The sequence below is a fragment of the Rutilus rutilus genome (genome assembly GCF_951802725.1).
Source record: "Rutilus rutilus genome assembly, chromosome: 19".
Lineage (NCBI taxonomy): Eukaryota > Metazoa > Chordata > Actinopteri > Cypriniformes > Leuciscidae > Rutilus > Rutilus rutilus.
In genome coordinates, this window is record NC_140232.1 from 31,372,207 (window position 1) to 31,398,876 (window position 26,670).

Genomic DNA, 26,670 nt, shown 5'->3' on the forward strand with positions numbered 1-26,670 from the left:
CAAGCAATTTACATATAAACGCACCCGGAGACGACGGAAAAAAACGTACAGAGAGTACTTTAGTTTCTGCTCTGACAGCGCAAGACCAGCCGGACGCTGTGAGGAATCAGGAATGGTAAGAGAACATCGTGCTTGATATTCTCACATTCGGTCAGAGGGAGAGTAAGCGTCTTTTGTGACACATTCGTCCACATGAGCTTTTACACCACCAATCCGGTTCAATGCGTTCAACTGAATTTGTGATGCTCACAAATAATTTGAACAAACCCCTAACAATAGCCTACTTTTTGGTGCACTTTTTGGTACTGATTTTTCAATGCCATATTGATGTTATACTTGTGATGCTATGCCATAAAATAACTATAGTCCATGTTTACAATTTACAGTCCATATTCAGTGTGTCTATTTTTTCCCCAGAGTATTTATTATCCAATGATATTTTTTCATTTATGTATGTTCCGTGTTGCACCATGGTCCTGAAGAAACGCCTTCTCGTTCCAATGCACAGCCCACATGTTATATAGAGGAAAGACAATACAAATGCACTTGACTTGACTTGATTTGTTCGTCCTATACTTAAATCATGTGGATTTTTAAATAGGGTTGTGCTTTTACTTTTCTTAGCAAAAAGATTGGACAGTTTTGCATTATTTTTTCCCCATGCCTTAATCAGAATATGATTTCTGGTGTAGCATTTTCTTTAAAATAGTTTTCACTCAGAAATTTCTATTAGGCTAAATTTCCCAAATAATTAAGAAACAATCCATTGAATTAATGTGACATTTTTATGTGGAAAGACAGAAATAGTATTTTCTTGTAAAATGAACTCTCCAATTTACAACATTGAACACTATTTTTACAGTGCAGAACACCCTGTCAGCAAGTTTTACATTCACATTAATGCATTTGATAGACACTTTTATCCAAAGGACTTTTCCAGGGAATCGAACCAATGACCTTTGATGAACAACAATTGAGCTGAATAATGACACTATGTCTTCTGTAGAGCTGCTTTACAGCTGAAAGCAGTTTCATAGTTGATGAATTTTGCAATGTTATTTTCTTGTTTATTAATGTGAAGCTGCTTTAAAACAATGTTTAGCCTATTCGTGACTTGACCTGACCTTGACTACATGCAAAACCACAGGCAATCACCACTCAGTTTTTGCACACACACACACACACACACACACACACACACACACACACACACACACACACACACACACACACACACACACACACACACACACACACACACACAAAAGAATAATAGAGGGAATTTGCCCTTGACTGAGTGCACGGAAACACTCAGCCATGGACGAAAGAGACACGAGAATCAATACTGAACAATGTATATTAGCATTCTGCAATGTAAATGTCATTTCATAAATGGATGGAATTTGAAATTCTAATCAATCCCAGTTTTTGATTCCAAAAAAGCAGATGGTCGCCTTCGTTTTGGAGGAATGAGAGCAGCCGGTCACATCCATGGAAGTGGATCAACACCATCAGCAGTTCCAAGCCCCGAAACGCTGCATTTCCTTGACAAGATTTAAGGTGGAAGTGCTGAGCCTTTGACTTCCACAGAGATGTTTTAGCAGAAAGATGCTGCTCTGGCCTCGGTCACGCAAGCACTTACGGATTGGATGTTTCCTGCACTGCTGATCAATTCAGTTTAATGGCAGGGAAAGCAGGGTGGGGGGGCTTTGAGGAGAGGAGAGTTTCATCTAAACTGTGCATGTCCTTTCGTACTTTTGCAAGGACATTCTGCTTTCTTTCTCTTTTTTTTCCTCCATTTTTTCCACAGTTTTCAAAACAGCACTTGTCAGTAAGAAGCAGACTGCATGAAACCTGAACACGCTTTTTGACAAGTAGATGAAAGGCAGTATTTGTTTTGAGGTTTGAATCGAAGCTTTCACTGACTTCATCGGACTTGATGTACTGTAAGCTCTTCTCATGCACCGTCATTCTCTTCTTTTTTTTTATTACTCTTTTTGCTTTAAGTTGCTTCCTTAATTTTTTAAGTACAATCAACTTGGATGATTAAGTCATTTCAACTTAAATTACATTAAAAAAAATGAGTTGAATCTTGTATAACTTCCCAAAAAAGCTGAAAATTTCTTTAACTTATTTTGAGGAGATAAAGCAATGTAAAAACATATGTTATCATAAATTAACGATCATATCATGTTTTACAGTGAGGCCACTATCATCATCACCGCCCATCTTACCATAAGATAGAAAATCTGTTTAAGCAGTGAGACTAAATGAAGAGTAAATGGAGACTGATTTCCTGAGCAAAAGAACAGTAATTATTATAAAATAAAATAAGCTTCATAATCTACACTCATTGTGACTTTTGCTTTTTTTTTTATTGTCTCATATTTGATTAAGTTTGCATCATATATCGTTATTTTCCTGTTTATTTCCGTGAAGCTGCTTTGAAACAATCAGTATTGTATAAAGCACTAGGCCTATATAAAGATGACTTGACTTATAGGCCCATTGTTTAGATTATTTATTATACATTTTAGGAGAAACACCCAAGACGAATTTGCACTACTGTAAAAGAAACGTAGCCTAACTCACAACTCCATTAAGTCACTTGAGATACGAAAGAGCAACTGACTGAGCAATATTATTTCCTCTTAGTTGTCATAAAATAAATAGTTGCCACATTTGACTGAAAATATCTGTTGTATGTGCTATAAATATTAACAACAAACCTCGTGACGCTGAAAGAAAAATGAGAACCAGCACTTGATTCTGCTGAGGAAACACACGGCATTGATTGGTGAGAAAAAGATTTTTCAACAGCACAGGCTTTTGAGGAGGAGGAGGAGGAAGACGAAACCAGTGAATAATTTGGGTTAGAAATATTAACATAAGCGTGACAGGAAGAAAAAGGGGTCGAGAAAATCCGTTGTGAAATATAAATGGCTGGAGGAGGGGAACAAATATTAGTTTGAGAGTTGCAGAAAACATCCAATCAAAGCAGATTATTTATCGTGTATAATTTATGTTGTTGATATAGTTGAGAATACGTGCTTATTTGTATTGAACTGTGTTTTATCAGTCAGTCAAGAATTCCAAACCCTTCAAACCCTTTTCATACCTTCAGCAATTTAATAAAAGCTTCAGCACTTCACAATATATCTGACTCATAAACGGAACCTTCTGCAGATGTGGATCTGGAGGACAATACCTCCCTCTACTGGACACTGGGAGCACTGCTTTCAGATTGTCGGAATTGTCATATTACTTACCATGCACTGGACAAAAATTCGCTGCCTTAAAGGTATAGTGGTGGATTTCCCCCAATTTTAGAAAAGATCCGCCCTCTCCACTTTTTGAAAAAATGCACATGCGCAACAATCTACCTGCTCCCGAGAGGGAACGCCTATTAAACGTGTGCACGAGAGAGCATGCACGAGCCTATAGTTCTCTTCGTGCACGCTCTGTTTACAAGTTGCTGTTGGTATGGCTCATACAAGCCTACTTTCCTTTACCTGTGGAGTAGAAACTTCGCGACTGAGGCATCAGTGGGAAGCCCAACCTGTGCTTTTAGCGCACGCCAGCGTGTGAAATATTCTCCCAAACACACTCTAACTCAAAAACATTCATGCAAGACAAAATGTCAAATGCCCTTCCGTGTTTTATTTACTTATTATACTGATCGATTGAGTGAGGACTCAAGACATGATCTGCAATGGAGAAGTAGCTTGTTGCATTTGTGTAATAAATACTATGTGAACACATTGGACTTATCAAAAATGAACACACAAGGTTTTAGAACATTTCAGCGTGATACCTTTTACCATTTGGTCATAAGGCTACTTTAGACAAATTGAGATGTTTACCGTGCGTGACTTGTGCCAGGGCTAGCATCGCTAATCATAGCTTACATTAACTTTTACTAGCAGTGATTTTAAATGGATTTCTCCAAATAGCATGCCAAACTTTACCTGTCGAGTAGAAACTTCGCGACTGAGGCATCAGTGGGAAGCCCAACCTGTGCTTTTAGCGCATGCCAGCGTGTGAAATATACTCCCAAAAAACACTCTGGTCTTGTTTCTTTCTTGAAACAAGAAGGCCTTTCTCTTCTTGTCATACAATTCGTAGACACTTTTTCTCTTGCGACCCTCAGACATTTTGAAAAAACCCGGTGAGAACGGGCGAGCTTCAATGAATGGCTGAAACCGTAGCTCACCACACACACACACACACCCGAAAGTGCGCATGCGCAGAAAGCGAAAACTACCTAGGGACGAGCACGTACGACGGCCTTACGTAAACATACTAGGAGGACCAATAGTCTTGATGATCCACCCGGAAAAAGAAAATCCTCTGCAATACCTTTACATTTTTAAGTACAACCAACTTGGACGTTTAAGTCATTTCAACTTAAATTACGTTAAACTGACTTTTAAAAAATTGGCTGAATCTTGTTAAACTTATGAAAAAAAGTTGAAAATTACTTAACTTATTTAGATGAGTTGAAGCAGTGGCAAAACATATGTTGTCATAACTTATTGATCAAATATTTTGTTTTGTTATTTTTTACAGTGCAGAGACATACAGACATACATTGTGTACACACAAAATGTAATGCAGAAGTAAATTTTGTGCGTCACTCCTCAATATTTGTTGAATAAATTGTTTTGAGCAATATGTAAACCATGACCAGCTAGGGATTTATAAATACAGACCCTGATTATATAATGCCATACTCAGTGTTAATGTGATCAGGTAATGCCAGCTGTGTTTTTGCCAATTTGTTTCTCTACATTGCAGTTCGTAATACTGTTATCTTTATAGACAAAAAAATCCTCTACTTCTCCAGTATAAGACTATGTGCACCCTACTGTCCAGTCATAAAATGTTTTTTTCTTTCTTTACAGTTTATGGTTAAATACTGACTCAACATCTTGCTCTGCTAACTGTTTGTCCGCTGTTAAACACTTCAGGTACTTTGGCTTTGACTCTATGGGTGAGTTTGAAGGTTTTGTGCACTGGCTAAAGGGCACATTCCTCACTGATGAGTCAGTTAATGACTGAGGAGATAAAAAAAGTAAACCAGTGCAAAGTAACCACTCAAAACAATGTGCAACTGTGAATTATGCACAATAGGCTAAAACAAATCAAATATGATTTTTAAGGTGGTTTTCTATAATGTTGACAGATCACGACCTTCAGATCCCATTTATGATGTTCCTGACTCAAAGTCCATTATCCAAGGATTATATTTAAATTCCAAAATAAAATAAAATAAAATAAAATAAAATAAAATAAAATAAAATAAAATAAAATAAAATAAAATAAAATAAAATTAAATTAAATTAAATTAAATTAAAAAGACCAGTAGAACATCCAAGGATTATAGTTCAATTATATAAGAATAAAATAAAATAAAATAAAATACTAACCTAGAATTAAATTAAATTAAAGTAAAGTTGAACATCCAAGAATGATAAAGAATGACCCCCCCAAAATAAAATAAATAAATAAATAAATAAATAAATAAATAAATAAATAAATTAAATTAAATTAAATTAATTAAATAAATAAATAAATAAATAAATAAATAAATAAATAAATAAATAAATAAATAAAATAAATAAATAAATAAATAAATAAATAAAATAAAATAAATAAATAAAGAAATAAAGAAAGAAATAAAGAAAGAAATTAAATAAATAAATTAAATAAATTAAATTAAATAAATAAATTAAATAAATAAATTAAATAAATTAAATAAATAAATTAAATAAATTAAATAAATAAATTAAATAAATTAAATAAATTAAATAAATTAAATAAATTAAATAAATAAATTAAATAAATTAAATAAAATACTACTAACAATTACTAACAGATACCAACTACCAATTAAATTAAATGAAATTATTACATTTTTAGATCTATGGCATTCTTGTTCTTAATTTTCTATTGCACAGTGTTTTTTTTTACCTCAGAATCAGAATGCTTGATTTGAATAAAACACTGAGATGAATGTAGTGACTCACAGTAAACATTAGATGGCACTCTGTCCCTATATAAAAAATCAAGCTTTGAGCCTTTGGAAGGGCTTTAAGAAGATGACTAATTTGATATTCTGTCATTGGGCATAATTCATTCCGCATTTCAGTTCTCCTGTCTACTTCTGAAATTCACTAGTATTTTCACTTATAAAGAGCACTGAAGTTGAAACTCTAAGACTGGATCATTAAAAATATATAGATAGCTTGTGTATGTGTTCAACAGTTTTATTGACTGGTTGGTGGAGTTTGTAAGATTCAACCCAAGAATGAAGAGTCAGATGTTAAGAACATAAACACCAATGTTAAAATTTAAAGGAATTATAGCCTATAGTGACCAAATGCTCAGAGTTGTTTGCTGAATCATCCAAACCCTGAATTTGAATACAAATGAAGGCAGAACAATAAGCCAGAGCAGAATGTTCTCTCAACACATTTAGTTGGCAACTGAAGGTCTCTGTGTTTGCAGGAGGATAATGGAATTAGTTTTGACCAAATAAATTGGAGACACAGAAGTGGCAATCATATGAGAGGGGTAGTTAGTTAAATCCACACTTAAACAGCTGGGGTCCTGCCGAAATCAGGGGGATGAGAACACACACACACACACACACACACACACACACACACACACACACACACACACACACACACACACACACACACACACACACACACACACACACACACACACACACACACACACACACACACACACACAGATGTAGCAGTTGCTGTAACAATAGTAGATTCCAAACATTCCTTCCCATCTCATCTCATTCTGGCTCAGTTCACAGTCCTTGAAATTATTGTAAAAATGATTAAAGCCATGCACGTACTAAATCTAAAACGGTAAAAAGACTGCATTTTTTCCCACCCTGTTAAAATATATATAGTGAGGGGGAAATATGGGCATGCATCCCATGGACTTCCTCAAAATGACAAGAATGACTGTTTACTCAAAGTCCATGACAGTTTTATTGTTCATTGTTTCATTCATTCACTCATTGCAAAGCCAGGAGAAAAAAAAAAAAAAAAAGCAGTCTCAGACATAAACAGACAAAATTGACAATAAACACAGACTACAAACTTTAGACAAAGGAGGAATAAAACAGCCATCTATAAGAACATAACATCTATCTATCTATCTATCTATCTATCTATCTATCTATCTATCTATCTATCTATCTATCTATCTATCTATCTATCTATCTATCTATCTATCTATCTATCTATCTATCTATCTATCTATCTATCTATCTATCTGCATAACCCTAACCTTTACCCTATAACCTAATTGTAAACCCATAACCAAATCTAAACTATATAGCACATTGACGTTATGTCCTGACAACTTTTGGTATTTAGCAGTTTTTGTGTTTAAAAATGAATATTAATGAATGCATAAACTTTTAGATTTCAATGAAATTCTCTCTCTGTATGTGTGAAAGAGTGAGGGCGCGTCACACACACACACACACACACACACACACACGCGCGCGCTCACGCACGTTCTTTGCGTAACACCGGAACTGTGATGTTCGGACCGCTGCAGCCCTGCTACTCCACAACACTATTATTATTCATATGATTAATTTAACTTCTCTCAAGTTTTTCTGCCATGACGCTCTGGATTCCCACTAAAAGAGAGAAATACGGAGTGGGTGAGTGACTTTCAAAGCGCTTTCGTTAGTTTGTACCCTATGTTTCACTCTGGAAACTTGCGTTGGAGTTTGAGGAGCGTTCAGCCGCACCTTTACCTGAACACACACACACACACACACACACACACACACACACACACACACACACACACACACACACACACACACGCGCGCTAATGATACCTGTATGAAAAGTTGTCAAGTTATTATACACAAACTACTCAGGTGGTTTAATAGAGCGAAATGGTTAAGATTTGTTGACATTTTGTTTCAGAAGATTGGATGGGTATCTCATTGCACTTTATGGTCACAAACAACATGTTTATTTTAGTATACTTTGCTTTATTGTGTATATATAAGTACACAGTACAGTGAATGTTTTTTTTTTCCTGGAGGCTTGACAGGACAATACAATTACAATAAATACAGCAACAGTGCGGCCAGAGTTACAGTGATCACAGTCATAAACAGCATTTCCCTTCCAGTCACATTAATCTGTGCACATGAGCTCAGGTTAACACACCCATAAAGTCAACCAGAAGGAACTCTTTTATCTCTCACTGCTCACTGACATATACAGTTGCTGGATTGTTTCGCAAATGCCCATATCAACCCACACACAAACAACAATAAAGGACATTTGCATACATTTGTGGTCAGCTAACAGGCTATGCTGTGCAGTTTAATTTTTAGTTGATAGTACCCAATTGTGCATTTGCAATTTGCTCTTACTTTTTTTGTTCAAGAGCAACATTTGCTCACTGGAATTGATTCTTTTTTTTTTTTTCTTTTTTTTTTTTTTTGATGAATCTTAATTAGATTTGCATTTATTTTTCCAATCATCCAATTTATGTCACTTGCTTCATTTGAAATGACTTCAATTCTGAGGACAGTTAAAGCGCTTACTTAAGAGTTAAAACTCTTAATTAAATCAACTTAAAATTCACAAGATATCATAACACAGTAAATGCTCTGCTTGCTTCATGCAATTGTCCAGTCTCTGTTTTCTGCATGTTTTCCTAAAAAACAAACAAAAAACACTTAATATTATCTACACATTCAACAAAACTTGGCCCTGAAACAGTAATTAAGAGCAAATCTGATAGCTACCGTGTCTGGAGAGGGAGTACATTTAATATTTAATGTTAATGCATCAGCTAGAGGTGGGAGATTTAAGCATTCTTTCTCGATTAATTGCATCTAACATAATTTGTTTATATATATATATATAAGTAATTTTTATTTACTGGAACAGTCAATGTATAAAAAATATAGCCTACTTTCGATAATGGTTTGAATCGGGATGTGCAATGTTTGGACATACTGGACTGAATTTATGATTTTCATGATTTTCAAAAAACATACACTACGTTCAAAAGTCTAGGGACGGTATGATTTTTAAAAATGTTCTTCAGAGGCACTACACCCATATTCAACTCTTCACTACATTATGTCATACGGTACATGTTAGATAACAGATTCAGAGCGCATTTTAATATTTGGAGTACTTTTGTCGACCTTTTCCCCCTGAGCGCTGGTTAATTTCTGACCCTGGTTGATGTACATGTATTTATTCTGTAGCTCTGGTGCGATACTGTACTTAGTGTTTATACCAAGAGTGGTCAGCTGGCCAGTTTAACGCACACAGGATGGATTGTTGTGGTGGAATGTTCTTAAGGGATATGTAATCTGTTGGTCAGACATCAAGCAGTCTGGTTCATACTCAGCCGGTTTTCCTGCCCGAGGACTTTAACATACACTTGAGGAATTTGAATTAAAGGTGCTTTTTGTGGTAACACTTTACAATAAGGTTGTATTTGTTAACATTTGTTAACTACATTAGTTAACATGAACTAACAATGATACTTCTACAGCATGTATTAGTCGTAGTTAATGTTAATCTCAACATTTACGAATGCATTTCTTAAATCAAAAGTTACATCTGTACATTAGGGTGAACATTTATATTCACTAACATTTACAAAGGTTAATTAATGCTGTATATAAGTGATAACACTTTATTTCAATGGTCCACTTTAGACATTTAGGCCTACTATAAGTAACTTTGCAACTATGTGTCAACTAGCAGTCATTAGAGTATTAGTAGAGTACTGTCTGCTTAGTATCTGATAACACTTTATTTTGAAGCTCCACAAATAGACATTCTACTGACTATAGCTTTGCAACTATTCTACTTACCAGAACAGTCTACTAATACTTATTATGCAATACAAGTTACTTATAGTTAGTAGAATGTCTAAGTGGACCATCCAAATAAAGTGTAACCAATGTTTTTGTTGCTTCTGAACTCTAATCGCACTCATTCAAGCTGTTTTTGCACCATGACTTCAGCACATTTTTTTGCTTGTCACTATAACCACAAGGCATTAGTCTCACTGCCCTTGTGAAGCGCTATCACATATTTACTCTTTGAAATGGCTCTGTTCATCGTGGTACTTGAGCGAAGCGCATAAAAATGCTTATGGCAAAATGACAAATGGCAGTGTGCTAGTGTGTGACTTGCTTGTCAGTGATGTCATAGACGAGCCTACACAAAGACGGTCAGAATAGAGCCTGTTAGCAGAGCCCACATCCCAGCATGCACCAGGCTAACACTGTGACACCTCTATGGCCCATTTGGCCAACAACAAATCACACGCTCAAATGGTGCCTAGTGTGTGAACTGAAGACCGTTACAGCTTTTTTGAAGTGATAAAAAGTCTTAATATGTTCTAAATGTAACCTGGGGTGGTGAAATTCTCCTTTGTGTTTGACACTCCTCTGAGATCTAGATTCATTTGGGTGTGGACAGGAAATTTCACGCACCTTATAAATGATTAATCTGAGCGAAGTTTATGTGCTGATTTTATGAGTTGTGAGATATGGTGGTAGCGCATTTTCTTTTCTTCAATGTGCAAAGAATGTCATATTGTAATGAACCTGTTCTATACAAACTCAGCTGTAGATTAAACCGAAAGAAGCCCGTGAAAAAGAAGCGGACAGATTTCTCAGTTGAGTGTGCTTGAGATCTGCAGTGCGCTAGTGGAAGCATGTTAGGAAACGTAGCCTCAAGCTTTTTTGGTTTATCTACGAGTCTTTATTTGAACTGAACAATGTGCATGCCTGAACAAGGCCTGAGCTATTTTCCCCTGGGCTGAGTGTCATCGGCTGTAGATAGTGTGGCATTGAAAAAAACATTATTTTTTAGCTGTACTTGATCTTTTTTTATTGTTTAATGCATCATGAGTGGGAGATTTAAGCAAAACATTTATACATACCCTGCTGTTCAAAAGTCTCTAATGCTCACCAAGGCTGTATTTAATTGATCAACAAAATACTGTGAAATATTATTGCAAGTCAAAATAACTATTTTTCTATTATCCTATGTTTTAATATATTTTATTTAAAAATGTAATTTATTCCTGTAAAGGCAAAGCTGAATTTTCAGCATCATTACTCCAGTCTTCATTGTTGTTGTTGCGTAATATTTTTATGAAAATATATTTTTTCTGGATTCTTTGATGAATAGAAAGCACATAATTTGTTTAAAATCTTTTTTTTTTAACATTTTAAAATGTCTTTACTGTCACTTTTGTGCATTGTGCACAATTTATTGCATCCTTGCTGAATAAAAGTATTAATTTACTATGAAATATATAGATATAACTGGTTTTATTCTAAATATGTCACAGATTTGGTCACACTGGACTGAATTTATAAATTATTTTTAAGAAAACGTTTTATACATATATATATATATATATATATATATATATATATATATATATATATATATATATATATATATATATATCCCTAAAACAGGCAACGTGACTCACGAGTCACATAGTTTTTATTGTCTTTTTTGGGGCCTAAGAACGATTTTTTCATCAAATCCTTTTATCATTTATCACAGCCTGGTCTGTCTTGAATATGCTGGTCACATGATTTGCTTCAAGTTTTTTGTGATAAATTAGTCAGCCTGACCTAAATCCAACATGGCTACCGGTGGTGCAGGACATTCAGATTTTGAGGAAAGTAAATATATATTAAACTTACTTTTCTTCTGGAAAAATAATAATAATACTGCTAACATTAATTGTGAACATTGTCTTAAAGTGCTGAAGAAGAAAAATAATTAATATGTTGTTCATGTTGTTATTTAGCACGTTTTGAAATATATGTGACTCCTGAGTCACGTTGCCTGTTTAGGGTATAAAAAAGGGATTAACTCTAATTTTGACTATCTGTGTATTTTGAGTTTTTAATTCACTATATTACAATTAAATCCTAATCTAATCATGACAAACTATATATCGTTGGAAAGGTCTAAGACTCCTAAATAGATATTCTAGCTCTGTTTTTTGTTACAAATTATGTAGGAACAGTAATAGATGAATTTATGACAAGAGGGCACCTCAAAAAATCTACATCGTAACAGGAGTTCTGGCGTTTGTCACAAAAAGTCGACGCACACACTTTTAATAATTGAAACTTTGGTTTTCATGCTAAAAGTTCATAATAAAACATATAATCTAGTATTTGTCAATAAAAAATGATAAAATAATATTATCCTCTAAAAAGCATAACATATATATATATATATATATTATACTCTAAAATATAATATTATCTTTTTGTCACCTTTTTTATTACATCACATATTTTAGTAGTTATCATAAATTAGGTATCATTTGAAAGCTTACAAACTCAGAATTCATCCTGTGAAAACCGCTTTGAAATTGGACATTGCGTTACCATAGAAACGGTAGTCTAAATTCTTTTCTCTGGCTCCAGCCCTTTTGGGCGTAATCATGTTTCATAATTTGTGATCAAAACCTTTTCTAATCTTGACAAAATATTGTCAGAAAGGTCTGAGTCTCAAGGTTTGATATTTTGTGACAGAAGTGATATTTGGACAGAAATGTATTAATTTGTTACAGCAGAATGCATACAATTAAATTCAATGGAATGTATGTCACCCGGTGGCTATTTCTGGTATTACGCCTAAACAGAATCTCATGGGAACTTCAAGTTTTGTGATATCAACTTCAAATTTGGAACAAAACATGGTTAGATATATGGCTTTGATTTTATATTAATTTTAGAGTAAAACATATTTTGTAAAATAGATATTTTATATAAAAGAATATTAAGTACAGTATATTTGATTTACTGTAAATTTAAACTTCCATAACTTTTTCATACTTTCATTTTTTTAAGTGCTTTCACTTCAGCAATAATCTGCAGAGTGTTTTCTTTAAAACAAGACCAAACTTAGGTCTATACCCAAAAGCATTCTTGAATTACAACCATTTAAGTTTGAATAGTGCATTTTAATGTCCATTCTCAAAAAGGGGGTGACAGTTAAGGGGTTAAAGTACCATTTTTATGGTAAGGCAGGGTCCGATTTCAAAACAGTTTTCACAGGCTGAATCTTGAGATCGTAAGCTTTCGAATGATATATAATTTGTCAACATTAGATCAGGAGAAGTATAGGGTATAATTGTTTTAAACATGCAATGGCAGTTACAGTTATAGATTTGGTCCTTTTTTTATACCCTAAACAGGCAACGTGACCTGGGAGTCACAACTCATAAAATCCAAAATATATAAAATATTTCAAAAATTCTTTTGGATATGTTTTACTTAAGTCCAGATGATATAAAAAATTACATGAAATTATTTTTTGCTTATCATTTTCTACTCTTGCCTGTTTAAGGGATATATATATATATATATATATATATATATATATATATATATATATATATATATATATATATATATATATATATATATACACACATATATATATGTATACGCACACACATATTATCTATTTATTTAATTGATATATATATATATAATGATATAATGTGTTATTTAATAATGTCTGTGCTAACTCACTCAATTCCATTGGTTCTATTCATGTTTGACGACAGCTTTCGAGGAAGTGCTAGTAGGAGGGCTTGACAGCTTTAGAGACAGTAAAGGCGGTGAGGCTTAGCGACTGATCATTTTCTTCTTCGCAGGGAATGTTTAAAGTGACCCATGTGCTTTGCACAATTGAGATATGATACTGTTCAGTTTAGTTACATCGATTGACAAACTGGTTTATCGCCCACCCCTAGTATCAGCCAATCACGTTTCAGTGATTGCTTTGTCATAACACTGTTTCTTTAATGTAATTTAATGTGTGAATGCGGAATGAGGAAAGTCAAGCTACCTCTATATATATTATGTTTTTTACAATACAGCTTTACAGTGATAAACAGGAAATGAACGATTCAGTGATGCAAACAGAATTGTGTTAGTGTGCTAAACTTTCCTAGACTTCATCTTTGTATGCACACACTCTAATTTTTTGTGTGTAGCAGATGGAAGGCAGTGTGGAGGCAGATGCATGGCACAAAGATATCTTGCACTCCCACTAGTGTCCTTCAGACATGCACTCTCAGGTTCATCTGCAGTTCAACAGCCCAAAAATGTTACTACTAGTATGAGGAAAGCACTCAGCACCTTTTAGTGTGTTCACATTCCACAAATCGGCACTTGTACAGTGCCCAACATTTCAGATGCTGTTTGTGCAAGCCAATATTGCATCCAAGTATATCACAAACTCTCCTGTCGTCTGTTGTATCCCCTACAGCATGATGAAATTGACTTATTTTTGCTAAGACAAGCGTCACTATTAATACTGCTGTCCCTGAATCTTTGAGGTTGAGGTTTATTTTAAGTGTGCCAAGAAAGGATCTAACATAACAATCATCATCATAAAATAAATCATCATCAAATCATTGATTACAAGCAATCATAAGTGAGTTAATCAATTACCAACATACAGTGTCATTTTTAAAACAATTGAACAATTTAAGGAATAAAATAGTTATTTTTTATTATATAGAATAGGTAAAGGCTCAATGGATTAAAATGTCCAAAAACCATCAAAACAATGTTATGTATTTTGTTGACCTGTGTAATGTTTCCAAAATGTTTCCAACAATGTTTAAAGCTACACTGTGTAGGATTTTCTCCCATCTAGTGGTGAAATTGTTTATGACTACCAACTGAATATTACTTTCTAGCCCCTCCCATTCCGAGGGCGTTTTAACTCCTACGGTGGCCGTATTAATTCGAATCTGCCGTCAGTCGCGGGTAATCTCCCCCTCGCATTCGTCACGGTGCCACTGAGTGTAAAAACGCGAAAGGCGAAGCTTGAATTTCCAGGTATGTCCCTCTTAGGCTAATGTATTTTCAACATGGCTGCCGCCATTCGAGCGACTCGCTCGTATGTATTCTAAATGGCAGATTCTAAGCTTACGAGAATACTTGATTAATTGGTAGAAGTAATTACACATTAATGAGCACATATCATTTTGAAAGAACAAAGTGTTTTTTGCTAAGAATCAACTTTAAAAATTACACAGTGTAGCTTTAAATCCAGAGAAATCAGCTATTTTAACCAGTGCAACGGTCCGTGTCATTGCGGCGCCTTGCCAGTGACGTCATATAAGATGACAACTCCCATGATTCCACACTCATTCACAGCGTCATCAGGCTATGCCTTTGTTATTGTTTTGAATAAGCGACCTCTAGCGGCAAAACTTACATACCATGCCTTTAAAGTTATCTTTATTATATTATAAAGACTCCTTTGGACTGTTCTTTAATTTGCAGGTTGTCAGTCGATCACGAGCAGAGCTTTTCACTGCCATTGGCACTTTTTTGGAATTGCGCTCTCACACTAATTTGCACTGTTTAGTAAATGACCAGATGACGTGGGCTCTTTTGACCAGTATAACCACCCAGAACACCCTGTCAACTGCAAAGCAACGTCCTTGCGTCATGATGGCATGTTTTTAAGGGCAAAATAAACGTGCAAAATCATTTTTTGTTGTAATCTCACAGGGAGTTTGGGTTGCATTTGACGTTGTTTGGAGATCTGAGTCATTCCGATAGGCGTCAGACATGTCAAGTGGCTGTTTCCCTGCAGAACTTGAGAACTTTCCTCTTAAGAACTTGTGCAACAGTTTGTGCGCTGTCATTTTTTCCCTCTGTCACAGGACAGACAGCAGCCTTGTTGTTTTTGTTTTTTGTTTTCTCTTTGTGACACACTCTTGTCTAAATTTCAGCTATCTATAACTATGATGCCAAAGGAGAGCCAGAGCTGAGTCTTCAGGTTGGGGACACGGTACACATACTTGAGACGTTTGAAGGTGAGTGTTGAGTTCTTGGACACGTTTAGACACGTCCACCTACACTTTCTGATTGCGTGTTCACACTTGCACTGAACACTTAATCTGGGGTATCCCAGTTCTGGTGTAGCTTTGAGAGATGTTCGAATGAATGGACTTCACACATGACCTGAACACACAAATTAAGCACCATTTGCTTAGAGGATTTAAAGAGATCATATTTTACACTTTGTTGCAGTTTATTTAACCAAAGTCCACTTATAATGTTAAAAGTTTATTTCCATGACCGTTTTCTACTCTCTCTGACCGTTAAGCTGGCGTCAAAGGGATAGTTCACACAAAAATATAAATTATCTCTGAATTTACTGACCCGCATGTTATTGCAAATATGTAAGACTTTCTTTTTTTCTGTGTTACGACATTTAAAGTAATAATAATAATAAAAAAAATCTTCTTTTGTGTTCTTCAGAAGAAAGGAAGTCATACAGGTTTGCAATGGGTATAATACTGCAATATTGTCAAATATTATTACAATTTAAAAAAAATTCAATTTTCAAATTTCAATAACAATTTTCTATTTGAATATATTTTAAAATGTAATTTATTCCTGTGATCAAAGCTGAATTATCAGCATCATTACTCCTGTCTTCAGTGTCACATGATCCTTCAGAAGTCATTATAATATGCTGATTTGCTGCTCAAGAAACATTTCTGATTATTATGTTGAAAACAGTTGGGCTGTTTCATATTTTTGTGGACAAGGGTTTTTAACTTTGCTGTCCACATGCAGCTTAAAAAAATAAACATCCATCTGATTTCAAAATACCATTCCATCTGTGATGGACTTAAACCTTTAAGTTTGGAAGTTAAAGTTGTAATGTAAATTCAAGTGATTTTGTCTGAATAAAATGGGACAGATTGGCCAATTTCAGTTTTTTTCCTTAAACCTTTTAGCACCAATACAACAAAATGAATAGGAAAGGACTGTGCATTATGCACACAATTGATGCTTTATCTGTGCATTTTAGCATTCTCCACTACAGCAAAGAATGATTGGACATTTTGTGTAAATCTGTCTTCTTGTAAACTCGCTAAATAAGTATTTTCTGGCAAGGTTTATAGATATTCTTCTTCAACAGAACACAAAATGCACTCAAACTAATTTGTACAGTCAACATTCACAAAGTAAACTTTATTATATTACCATTATCATTAATCAGCTTCCACCATTATTATTTAATTTACACCCCCAACTCTGAAAGCTGTGTTTTGAAGACAATACAGAGTTTCCAACTGGTAATTATGACTTTGTAGTGCTTGCATTAATGTCCCTCTTCTTGTAAATATGATTTATTTAAAAATAGAAAACCTAATTTTTGTTATTTACAACTGCCTTAGTTTCAATATTTTCGCTCGTGATATTGTTAGATCCGAACAGAACATCTGCCTTATACTGTTATATAAATAATATAAGAATATAGCTCTGCCATGTGGCATCATCTTTCTAAAAAGATCTGTTCTTTTTCCTTCCTTCTCTCAGGGTGGTACCGAGGATACACACTACGACAGAAATCACAAAAGGTGTTGGGATAATTATCATCCTACTGATAAAATGACAATCTAATCATTACCTGACATTCTGCAGCAGGCGGAATGAATTGCGTGGGTTCTCACAAATGCTTCTTTGTCTTATTTCAAAGGGCATTTTCCCTGCCAACTATATTCATCTGAAAGAAGCGAAAGTTGAGGGAACTGGGTAAGAGGCAGATCATATGTTAATTATGCTCTATAATTCATTAATGAAAAATTGTCAATCACTTATTTAACCATGTGCTGTCAGAAAGATCTACTGTTCCAGTCATCTACCGTGGCTTGTAGTTTTCTCGTTTACTCTGACACCCACTGTTGCACGATTGTGACACTTGTTCAAAGCAGTTAAAGGTAGGGTAGGCAATTTTCGGAGGGGCTAGAAATAGCAAGTTATTTTTGAAAGCATGAGATCCAACCCTCTCTTCAGAGTGTCTCCAAAGCCATGCCTCCTTAAAAACACATAAACACGCACAGCAGGGAGCAAAAAAAAAGCGTCACGAGAAACGGCATTAAACTTCCTCATGTCTCAAAGCACATAACATTACAATAATAATGAACATAACTTAAAGAGCTCTGACCTGTACCACCTGACTGCTGCAAATTAATTTCGACGTTGATAGTGTTGCCATTGAAACGCATAAATTCAAGTCACGAACCGCTCCGAGTATAACGTCACGGGATTCCATCACTTCCAAATGACAGTAGTTATGGCTTGAACGAAGCATAAGCTGGTGGTTTTGGTTCAGGAGGAACTGTATAAGGCGGCTGCTGTTTCGTTTGCGGCGCTCGGTGACTGACGTCTGTCTAACTCTGCATAGCATGAATCACGCTGATGACGTCACGTGATGTCTGCGCAAACAGGTGTGCGGAGATATGGAAATGCATACGTTGACAGGCATGTAGGACATCGTATCATTGAATTTGGACCGAATGCAATGATTGGACAAACATTTTATGGTCCTACGCCTTCCACAGATTATATATATACATATAAAAATACATTTAAACCACTTAACTTAGTGATTGTTATCAGGATGTGAAGAGACTTTCAACCAGCATAACAAACAATTTTTCTGGAACAAATCGCCTACCCTGCCTTTAAAATAATGCATGATTAATAAATATGGATTAAAATGCTCTGAAATGTATCATAGCAACACATTTGGCTAGAAAATATAGTCTGAATCTCCCAGCATGCCAAAGTCACACAACATAGTCAGTGCTGACACAATTGCTGACTGTTTTGGACCAAATTGAACAATCTTCTAAGCAAGTGTTTCAACTGAATTCATTTTCTCAATTCTCAACATGTTTAGTCATAGTCAAAATTAGTGGCTTTTTTTTTACATTTATCTTTTAAATTAGCATTTTAATATTTTTAATTGTACTCTTATCAGTGACATTTTTGAAAATAAGGCATTTCAATAACTTGCTAATAAACTTTTCATTGCCATTAAAGTGAAATTACTGGTTTTCATGCAATGGAGCATATATATATATATATATATATATATATATATATATATATATATGTATGTATGTATATGTATGTTTTTTTTTTTTTTTTTAATAAGTAGTATTTCAATGAATAACATATATTTAAAATATGCTTTGATTTGGATATTTATTACATTATTTAAGTGGTCCATTAGTGACCTTTCTTAACTTGTTATGACTGTATGCTTACTGGCTGAAATATAGATTATTCAATATGCTGAATTGTTTTTAATAAAAAATGATCACTTAGTGTATCAAATAATATTAATGACGTTCTGCAACCAAAATGCCCAGCGTTGCAATTTTGCGAATGTTTTCCAAATGATACTTTTTGTAACGATGGCTTCTTATAGACATTAAAAAAACCAAAAAAAAAACATGATGAAAATCAGTGCTTGGGTCTCCCAGGTTTAAATAACTGCAAATATTTTTATTTGATGATCTGAGACCCTGACTGAATCAAGTTTTTCTTCTAACCTTCTGTTGATGTACAGGAAACAAGAGACTGTCGTACCGACAGATTTGCCTTTGGTCCAGGAACTTGGCGCCACACTACGGGAATGGACACAAATATGGCACAAGCTTTACGTGGTACGTGAGCCCACCTGTGTCATTTGTGGTTAGTTTGAGTTGAACTCATCGTCCGTTTCAGCTCAACACAGAGCTTCCCACAACGTGTTTGTTCAACAAAGACAAATCCCATCCCTAGTGTTTTGTAAGCTGTGATATCATTTTTAATCAATTGTTCGTCTACACACCAGAACAACAAGACCACGCTGTTCCGGAACGTTCAGCAGATGGCCTACAGTCTGATCGAGTACCGCTCGCAGATTGTGTCCGGCACGCTTCCCAACGACGAACTTGTGGAGCTGAGGAAGAAAGTCACCGCGAAAATCGACTATGGGAACAGGTGCGATATAGCGTCCCGAACCTGTGAATGTCTGGATATGTGATTTGCTGATATCCTCAAGCAGAAATATTGAATTTAACCTATTTAAGTCGATGGAATGCTTTAATACAACTGTTTATAATTAATGATGATAATACAGTAAGAATGTGTCAGCACTCTTGTGTGGTAAACTATGACTGTGGCTGTTGCACAGGATTCTGGGTCTTGATTTAGTGGTGCGTGATGAAGCCGGAAACACATTAGATCCCGAACTCACCAGCACGGTCAGTCTGTTCAGGGCTCATGAGACAGCATCCCTCAGTATTGATGAGAGGATACAGGAGGAGAAGGTAAAACACTAGTTTTTGCTCTGTTCATGATCAAATTGGTATAATATACACGCTGGTACTAGGAAAATATTTTCTTTCTAGTTGCTTGTTGAACCCTGGGTCCAGAATTAGCACAATGACTATTGCCAAATTGGATTTGATGAGTACTTAAAATAATTGGCTGTTTATTGTATAATGCATGGTTTGAGTTGCAATGTAAATTCACAGGAATAGCTGACAGAATCAAATTAGGAAGGATACAAATGGACTGCTAAAGAAAAACTGATACACTGGTTGGTTGTTCTGCTGTTATGTTATATAGGCTAAATATCTATTAACCTTTTATCGCACAAGGAATTTTTATGTATCCTCTTTGAAGCACTGTAGCTAAATATATATAATAAAAATAATACAAAGGTTATTGTAAAAGTTATTATAATGCATGGTTATTTCCATGGCTGGTGAGCAATAATTATGACTGTTAATTAAAATTGACCTGCAACTGAAAAGTGTATTAAAAAGGTATTTTTGGACTTTGCATGAGCGCTTTCTTTGTACATTTCTTGATAATAAATAATCCCCCCTAATCAGCATTCATACAGTTAAACATATTGGTGTGGTGATAAAACCTTGCTTTTTAAATATGATTTTTTTTTTTTTTTTAATTGGGCCTAAAATCTTTTTCAAATCATTATTTGCATAAAAAATGTCAAAACATTATTACTTAAAGAACTCACTGACTTTCCTCTCAAGCATCTTTTGAAGGTTACAATTAAATTGTAAAATTGTAATTTTTTTTGCATTTGACAGATGCTTTTTTCCATTGCATTCAGGTATACGTTTTAACAGCTAATGCATTCCCTAGCATTGTTAATCAAACCCATGACATAACTTGTCAAACTGTCCACTACTTCTGTGTCCAGTCCTGCATTTTCTCTTTTCTTTTTGGGTAGATGCGGCTTCAGAGCCTGGAGAAACGGCGCCAGGCCCTCTTCAGCGGCGTGCACACGTACAGCATCCTAATGAATCTCAAAAACTTTGTATGCAACATCGGCGAAGACGCAGAACTCTTCATGTCATTATATGACCCTGACAAGTCGGAATTTATCAGGTGAGTCCGTCTCTTCCTTTTGTTTTGTTTTTTAAAAGCAGAAGGACAAAAGTATTTAATGTCCGCTTCGTATCGATGGACTTCTGTTTGAAATAGAAAGTTGATTTAGTTCTTTAAAAGCTGAATTACACCAGTATATTCCTCAAAGAGCAGCTTGTGTCGCTTTCAGTGGTGAAAATATTATGGCACAAACTGGACCGTGAATAACATGTTATTTTTTTTCATGAGTTGCTTTATGTTAGACAGAGAATGTCCAAGAGACTGAAAACGAATCTGTTCTTTACAAGTCAACGAGATAGTTTTTCAAAAGATACCTCAAACACCTACTCAATGTGGTTCTTTGCTTTCAGTTCTAGCCTTTATATTTAAGAGCTTGCATCATGAATCATCAAATTTTCCTTGACATTTTGAATTAAAAGGGTATATTGTATTATGAAAACATACTGGACAAGAACTCGAAAGATCCTGAGTCCATTAAAACCGTTTATTAAAGTCAAACTTGAAAAGTGTCCCATTTCGAAAGCATTGGATTTTTGATGAGGGTGGAAAATAGTCATGAATATTAAATTAACATTTAACATTATAAGTGGACCTGGTCATAAGCTTGTCATTTAAAGGCAACCTTTTCTCCACAGACCTAGTTTGGTTAGTAAATGTTGTTTGAGCTTTGTGGAAGTAATTTTTGTGACGCATTTTGTCTTTTCCTATCAGTGAAAACTTCCTGGTGCGGTGGGACAGCACAGGCATGCCGAAAGAGATCGAAAAACTCAACAACCTTCCTGCACTCTTTACGGTAAGAACAGGTTTTTTGACTACCGGTCAAAAGTTTGGGGTCAGTACGATTTTTGTGTTGTTGAAACATTTTAAACAACTGTTTGTCTTTTTGAATATATTTTAAAACGTAATTTATTCCTGTGATCAAAGCTGAATTTTCAGCATCATTACTCCAGTCTTCAGTGTCACATGATCCTTCAGAAATCATTCTAATATGATGATTTGCTGCTCATGAAACATTTCTTCTTATCAATGTTGAAAACAAATATTTTTGTAGAAACTGTTATTCATTTTTTCAGTATTCTTTAATGAATAGAAAGTTCAAGAGAACACCATTTATTTGAAATATATATATTTTTTGTAATAATGCAAGTCTTAACTTTCACAAACAAACAAACAAACAAACGTTCTGACCCCAAACTTTGAACAGCAAATCTAAAAATGATAAATAAATAAAAAGCATGGGATTGTTTTGAATAGTTGCTGTTCTTCTTCTTTGACGTCCCTGTGTTCAGGATCTGAGCAGCAGTGACCTCATCAGACAGCGCCTCTTCCTGGTGTGTCAGATCATCCGTGTGGGATGCATGGAGCTGAAGGACGGAAAGAAACACACAGGAGGGCTGAGGAGGCCGTTTGGAGTAGCAGGTTCTAGATTCTTGATTATTTATAGATGGTATAGCTGTAGAAGATCCAGAGCTTTCCTAGATCTTCTCTTCGTTTCAAACTTCATATTCGGAATATGTCTAGAACCATGAGTATTTGTCCCTTTAAATTGTTTACAATAAGGTCCAATTAGTTAACATTAGTTAATGCAACTAATTATGAGCAACACATTTGTCACAGTATTTATTCATCTTTGTTAATGTTAGTTAATAAAAACACAAGCGTTCGATTGTTAGTTCATGTTCGCTCGGGTCCATTAAATAATATTAATAGATTTTTATGTTATTTTAATGATGTATTACTAAATGTACCGATATTAATAAATGGTTGACAAGTATTTTTTATTATTAGTTTGTTAACTAAGGTAGCTAAGTGTAGCCATTATATATCCAAAAAAGGCCCAGGTGAAAAAGACGTTCTATTAAATGTATTAAAAATGTACTTGAGAATGTTTTTAGTACAATACAAATATACTTTAATGCAATTTTATTACATTTAACAGTAGGTCTTTTTCAGTCATTTCTGTGCCACTAGCATCCTGGAACAGAATTGCAAAAATATTGACCGGTTTCAGGCAGATTTCCTTCCACCTCAACAGGACGACACAAACAGCTTTACAGCTCAAATAACACACATTTTGTTCTGCTGACTACAAGTTCTTCACAAACAACAATACAAATGACACATGTCTGCTTTTAAGCTCTTCAGCTGTCTTGGCTGCTGGGCTTCACTTATGAGTGCATTACTGCGAGTGCACTTTTTGTCTGTTTTCATGATCTTGGGGATGCGTCAACTTCATTTTGTTTGGTGATAGATCTTAACTTGACAGATGTGTGTGAACAAGGGTTTAATTGCATCAAGAGAATCACAACAATCTGTGTTTCTCTAGTATTTTGATGATAACACTTTTACTTTTTTTGCTCTGCCTCGTATTGTCAAATAACTGAGCAAAAGACATTATTTATCCGTATTGCCGATTTGTTTTTGCGAAAAATGGATTTTCCCAAGTCAAGAACGCATGACGTTTCGCATCTCGCAGCTTATAGTGTTCTCTTGCCTTTCTTTCTCCTGTTTATCATATTTCAGTTTAAAGTTTCCAGTTGTGCAGGTAGCTGAAAGACCCAATGATACTCTTATTATCTTTCCTTGGTCAAACCCAATAATGTCATATGAAATGATTAGATTGTGAATAGATGTTGTATCAAGCCTATAGGTGACCCACATTTGTGGAAAATAGTTTCTTTTTGTTTCAGTAGGACATTGTGTCAAGTGTTTTGACCTTTTTTTTGCTTCTTTTTTTACTGCTGACAAAAACATCAGGTTGAATGCCTGCATTGTATTTTTCAAGAAGAAAATTGAAGCAATTTTTTACCATAAGCTCAAAGACATAGTGCATCACTGGCTTATCCTGAGCACAGACAATACCTGGGTTATCTTGTTGAAAACATGTTTGTCCTTTTTTTTCATGGTTGATGGTACACAATTAGAGAGCTAAAAGACATGAGAGTTTCAGGAAAAGCAGTTATGAGTAGGCAGCATGATCACAGAATAATGATGTTTTTCTTAGATTTAATAATCTGATTTTGAAGATGATTTAGTGTCTGTTCATTTGGTATTCAAGCTTGCAAATCACAAGTCGATATTGACGTTTCTATAGACTCAAAATTAGTCTATTGAAATCTTTAGTCAAAAATCTTTTATCAACATTAATACATATTCAAAGAATTGAAATGAATAGTTTGCGCCACATATTTGACCTCTGAATACATCTCAAACCTAATACTTAGTTATTTTCTCTCTCTAAGGGAATTTGAACAATACAGAATGTAATAATTAAATGTAATGTATCTGCGGTTCGGATCAGCTCTAGCCTCCTGTTCTTTGTGTTTACAGTCATGGATATCACAGATATTGCCCATGGGAAAATTGATGATGATGATAAGCAGTATTTCATCCCTTTTCAACAGTGAGTGTGTCCTTTTTGAGATTAAAATATCCTTAATTTACATGATTGGTTTCTCTTTTCATGCTTTTTTTTTGTGCACTTCTTCATGCATTGTTGTTTATCTTCGGCAGAGTCCATCATACACTGTTACCCCTAGGCTATGTTTTGCTATTTCTTTCAGTTCTGTCCTTCTCCTCTTGGACTCTCTTTTCCTAGGATTGCCATGGAAACGTACATCCGTCAGAGGCAGCTAATCATGTCTCCTCTCATCCCGTCTCGTGTCATTGGCGAGAACGAGCCACTGGCTGCCGTCTTCAACAAGGTCATCGCAACACGAGAGGTCAACCACAAAGGACAGGGTAAATTCAGACCAAAAGGCCCAAGCAAATAATCTTTGGTCTTGTGTTTATGTCTCTGGTAACAAATGTGACCTTGTGGAAGTTTCTTGATTGTTGTATGAAAGTCGAGTATTTGGTTTTGAGAGAATGAAAACTGGATAACTCTTTATTTTTTATTTTAGTAGCACTTTATTTAAGGCCAATCATGTTTTATAGCTATCTGTCTGTCTGTCGGTCTGTTTGTCTTGTCTCTCTGTCTTTCGTTTGGTCTGTCTGTCTTGTCTCTCTGTCTTTCGTTTGGTCTGTTTGTCTTGTCTTTCTGTCTTTCGTTTGGTCTGTTTGTCTTGTCTTTCTGTCTTTCGTTTAGTCTGTCTGTGTCTGTCTGTCTGTCTTTCGTTTGGTCTGTCTGTCTTGTCTCTCTGTCTTTCGTTTGGTCTGTCTGTCTTTCATTTGGTCTGTTTGTCTTGTCTTTCTGGCTTTCGTTTGGTCTGTCTGTGTCTGTCTGTCTTTCGTTTGGTCTGTCTGTCTTGTCTCTCTGTCTTTCATTTGGTCTGTCTGGCTTTCGTTTGGTCTGTTTGTCTTGTCTTTCTGTCTTTCGTTTGGTCTGTTTGTCTTGTCTTTCTGTCTTTCGTTTGGTCTGTTTGTCTTGACTTTCTGTCTTTCGTTTGGTCTGTCTGTCTTTCGTTTGGTCTGTTTGTCTTGACTTTGTCTTTCGTTTGGTCTCTCTGTCTTTCGTTTGGTCTGTCTGTGTCTGTCTGTCTTTCTTTTGGTCTGTCTGTCTTTCGTTTGGTCTGTCTGTCTTGTCTCTCTGTCTTTCGTTTGGTCTGTCTGTCTTTCATTTGGTCTGTTTGTCTTGTCTTTCTGTCTTTCGTTTGGTCTGTCTGTGTCTGTCTGTCTTTCGTTTGGTCTGTCTGTCTTGTCTTTCTGTCTTTCGTTTGGTCTGTCTGTCTTGTCTCTCTGTCTTTCATTTGGTCTGTCTGGCTTTCGTTTGGTCTGTTTGTCTTGACTTTGTCTTTCGTTTGGTCTGTCTGTCTTGTCTTTCTGTCTTTCGTTTGGTCTGTCTGTCTTGACTTTCTGTCTTTCGTTTGGTCTGTCTGTCTTTCGTTTGGTCTGTTTGTCTTGACTTTGTCTTTCGTTTGGTCTGTCTGTCTTTCGTTTGGTCTGTTTGTCTTGTCTTTCTGGCTTTCGTTTGGTCTGTTTGTCTTGACTTTCTGTCTTTCGTTTGGTCTGTCTGTCTTTCGTTTGGTCTGTTTGTCTTGACTTTGTCTTTCGTTTGGTCTGTCTGTCTTTCGTTTGGTCTGTTTGTCTTGTCTTTCGTTTGGTCTGTTGGTCTTGTCTCTCTGTCTTTCGTTTGGTCTGTCTGTGTCTGTCTGTCTTTCTTTTGGTCTGTCTGTCTTTCGTTTGGTCTGTTTGTCTGTCTGTCTTTCATTTGGTCTGTTTGTCTTGTCTTTCTGTCTTTCGTTTGGTCTGTTTGTCTTGACTTTCTGTCTTTCGTTTGGTCTGTCTGTCTTTCGTTTGGTCTGTTTGTCTTGACTTTCTGTCTTTCGTTTGGTCTGTTTGTCTTGTCTCACTGTCTTTCGTTTGGTCTCTGTCTTTCGTTTGGTCTGTCTGTCTGTCTTTTTCGTTTGGTC

At 35.2% G+C, this 26,670-nt stretch overlaps 1 protein-coding gene across 2 annotated transcripts in view; it reads left to right on the top strand.

Annotated features, from left to right (window-relative positions):
* The first annotated feature begins 7,559 nt into the window (after nucleotides 1–7,559).
* Nucleotides 7,560–26,670, top strand: part of dock5 (dedicator of cytokinesis 5) — a 58,945-nt gene continuing 39,834 nt past the window's right edge. For both annotated transcript variants that reach the window (XM_084389229.1, XM_084389228.1), the window contains exons 1-12: nucleotides 7,560–7,705; nucleotides 15,841–15,924; nucleotides 17,444–17,484; nucleotides 17,604–17,659; nucleotides 19,485–19,581; nucleotides 19,752–19,900; nucleotides 20,094–20,229; nucleotides 21,162–21,319; nucleotides 22,031–22,112; nucleotides 22,609–22,738; nucleotides 24,650–24,722; nucleotides 24,918–25,060. In XM_084389229.1, coding sequence (XP_084245355.1) covers nucleotides 7,663–7,705; nucleotides 15,841–15,924; nucleotides 17,444–17,484; nucleotides 17,604–17,659; nucleotides 19,485–19,581; nucleotides 19,752–19,900; nucleotides 20,094–20,229; nucleotides 21,162–21,319; nucleotides 22,031–22,112; nucleotides 22,609–22,738; nucleotides 24,650–24,722; nucleotides 24,918–25,060 — 1,192 coding nt within the window. In that variant the 5' untranslated portion in view covers nucleotides 7,560–7,662. The remainder of the gene's footprint in view (nucleotides 7,706–15,840; nucleotides 15,925–17,443; nucleotides 17,485–17,603; nucleotides 17,660–19,484; nucleotides 19,582–19,751; nucleotides 19,901–20,093; nucleotides 20,230–21,161; nucleotides 21,320–22,030; nucleotides 22,113–22,608; nucleotides 22,739–24,649; nucleotides 24,723–24,917; nucleotides 25,061–26,670) is intronic.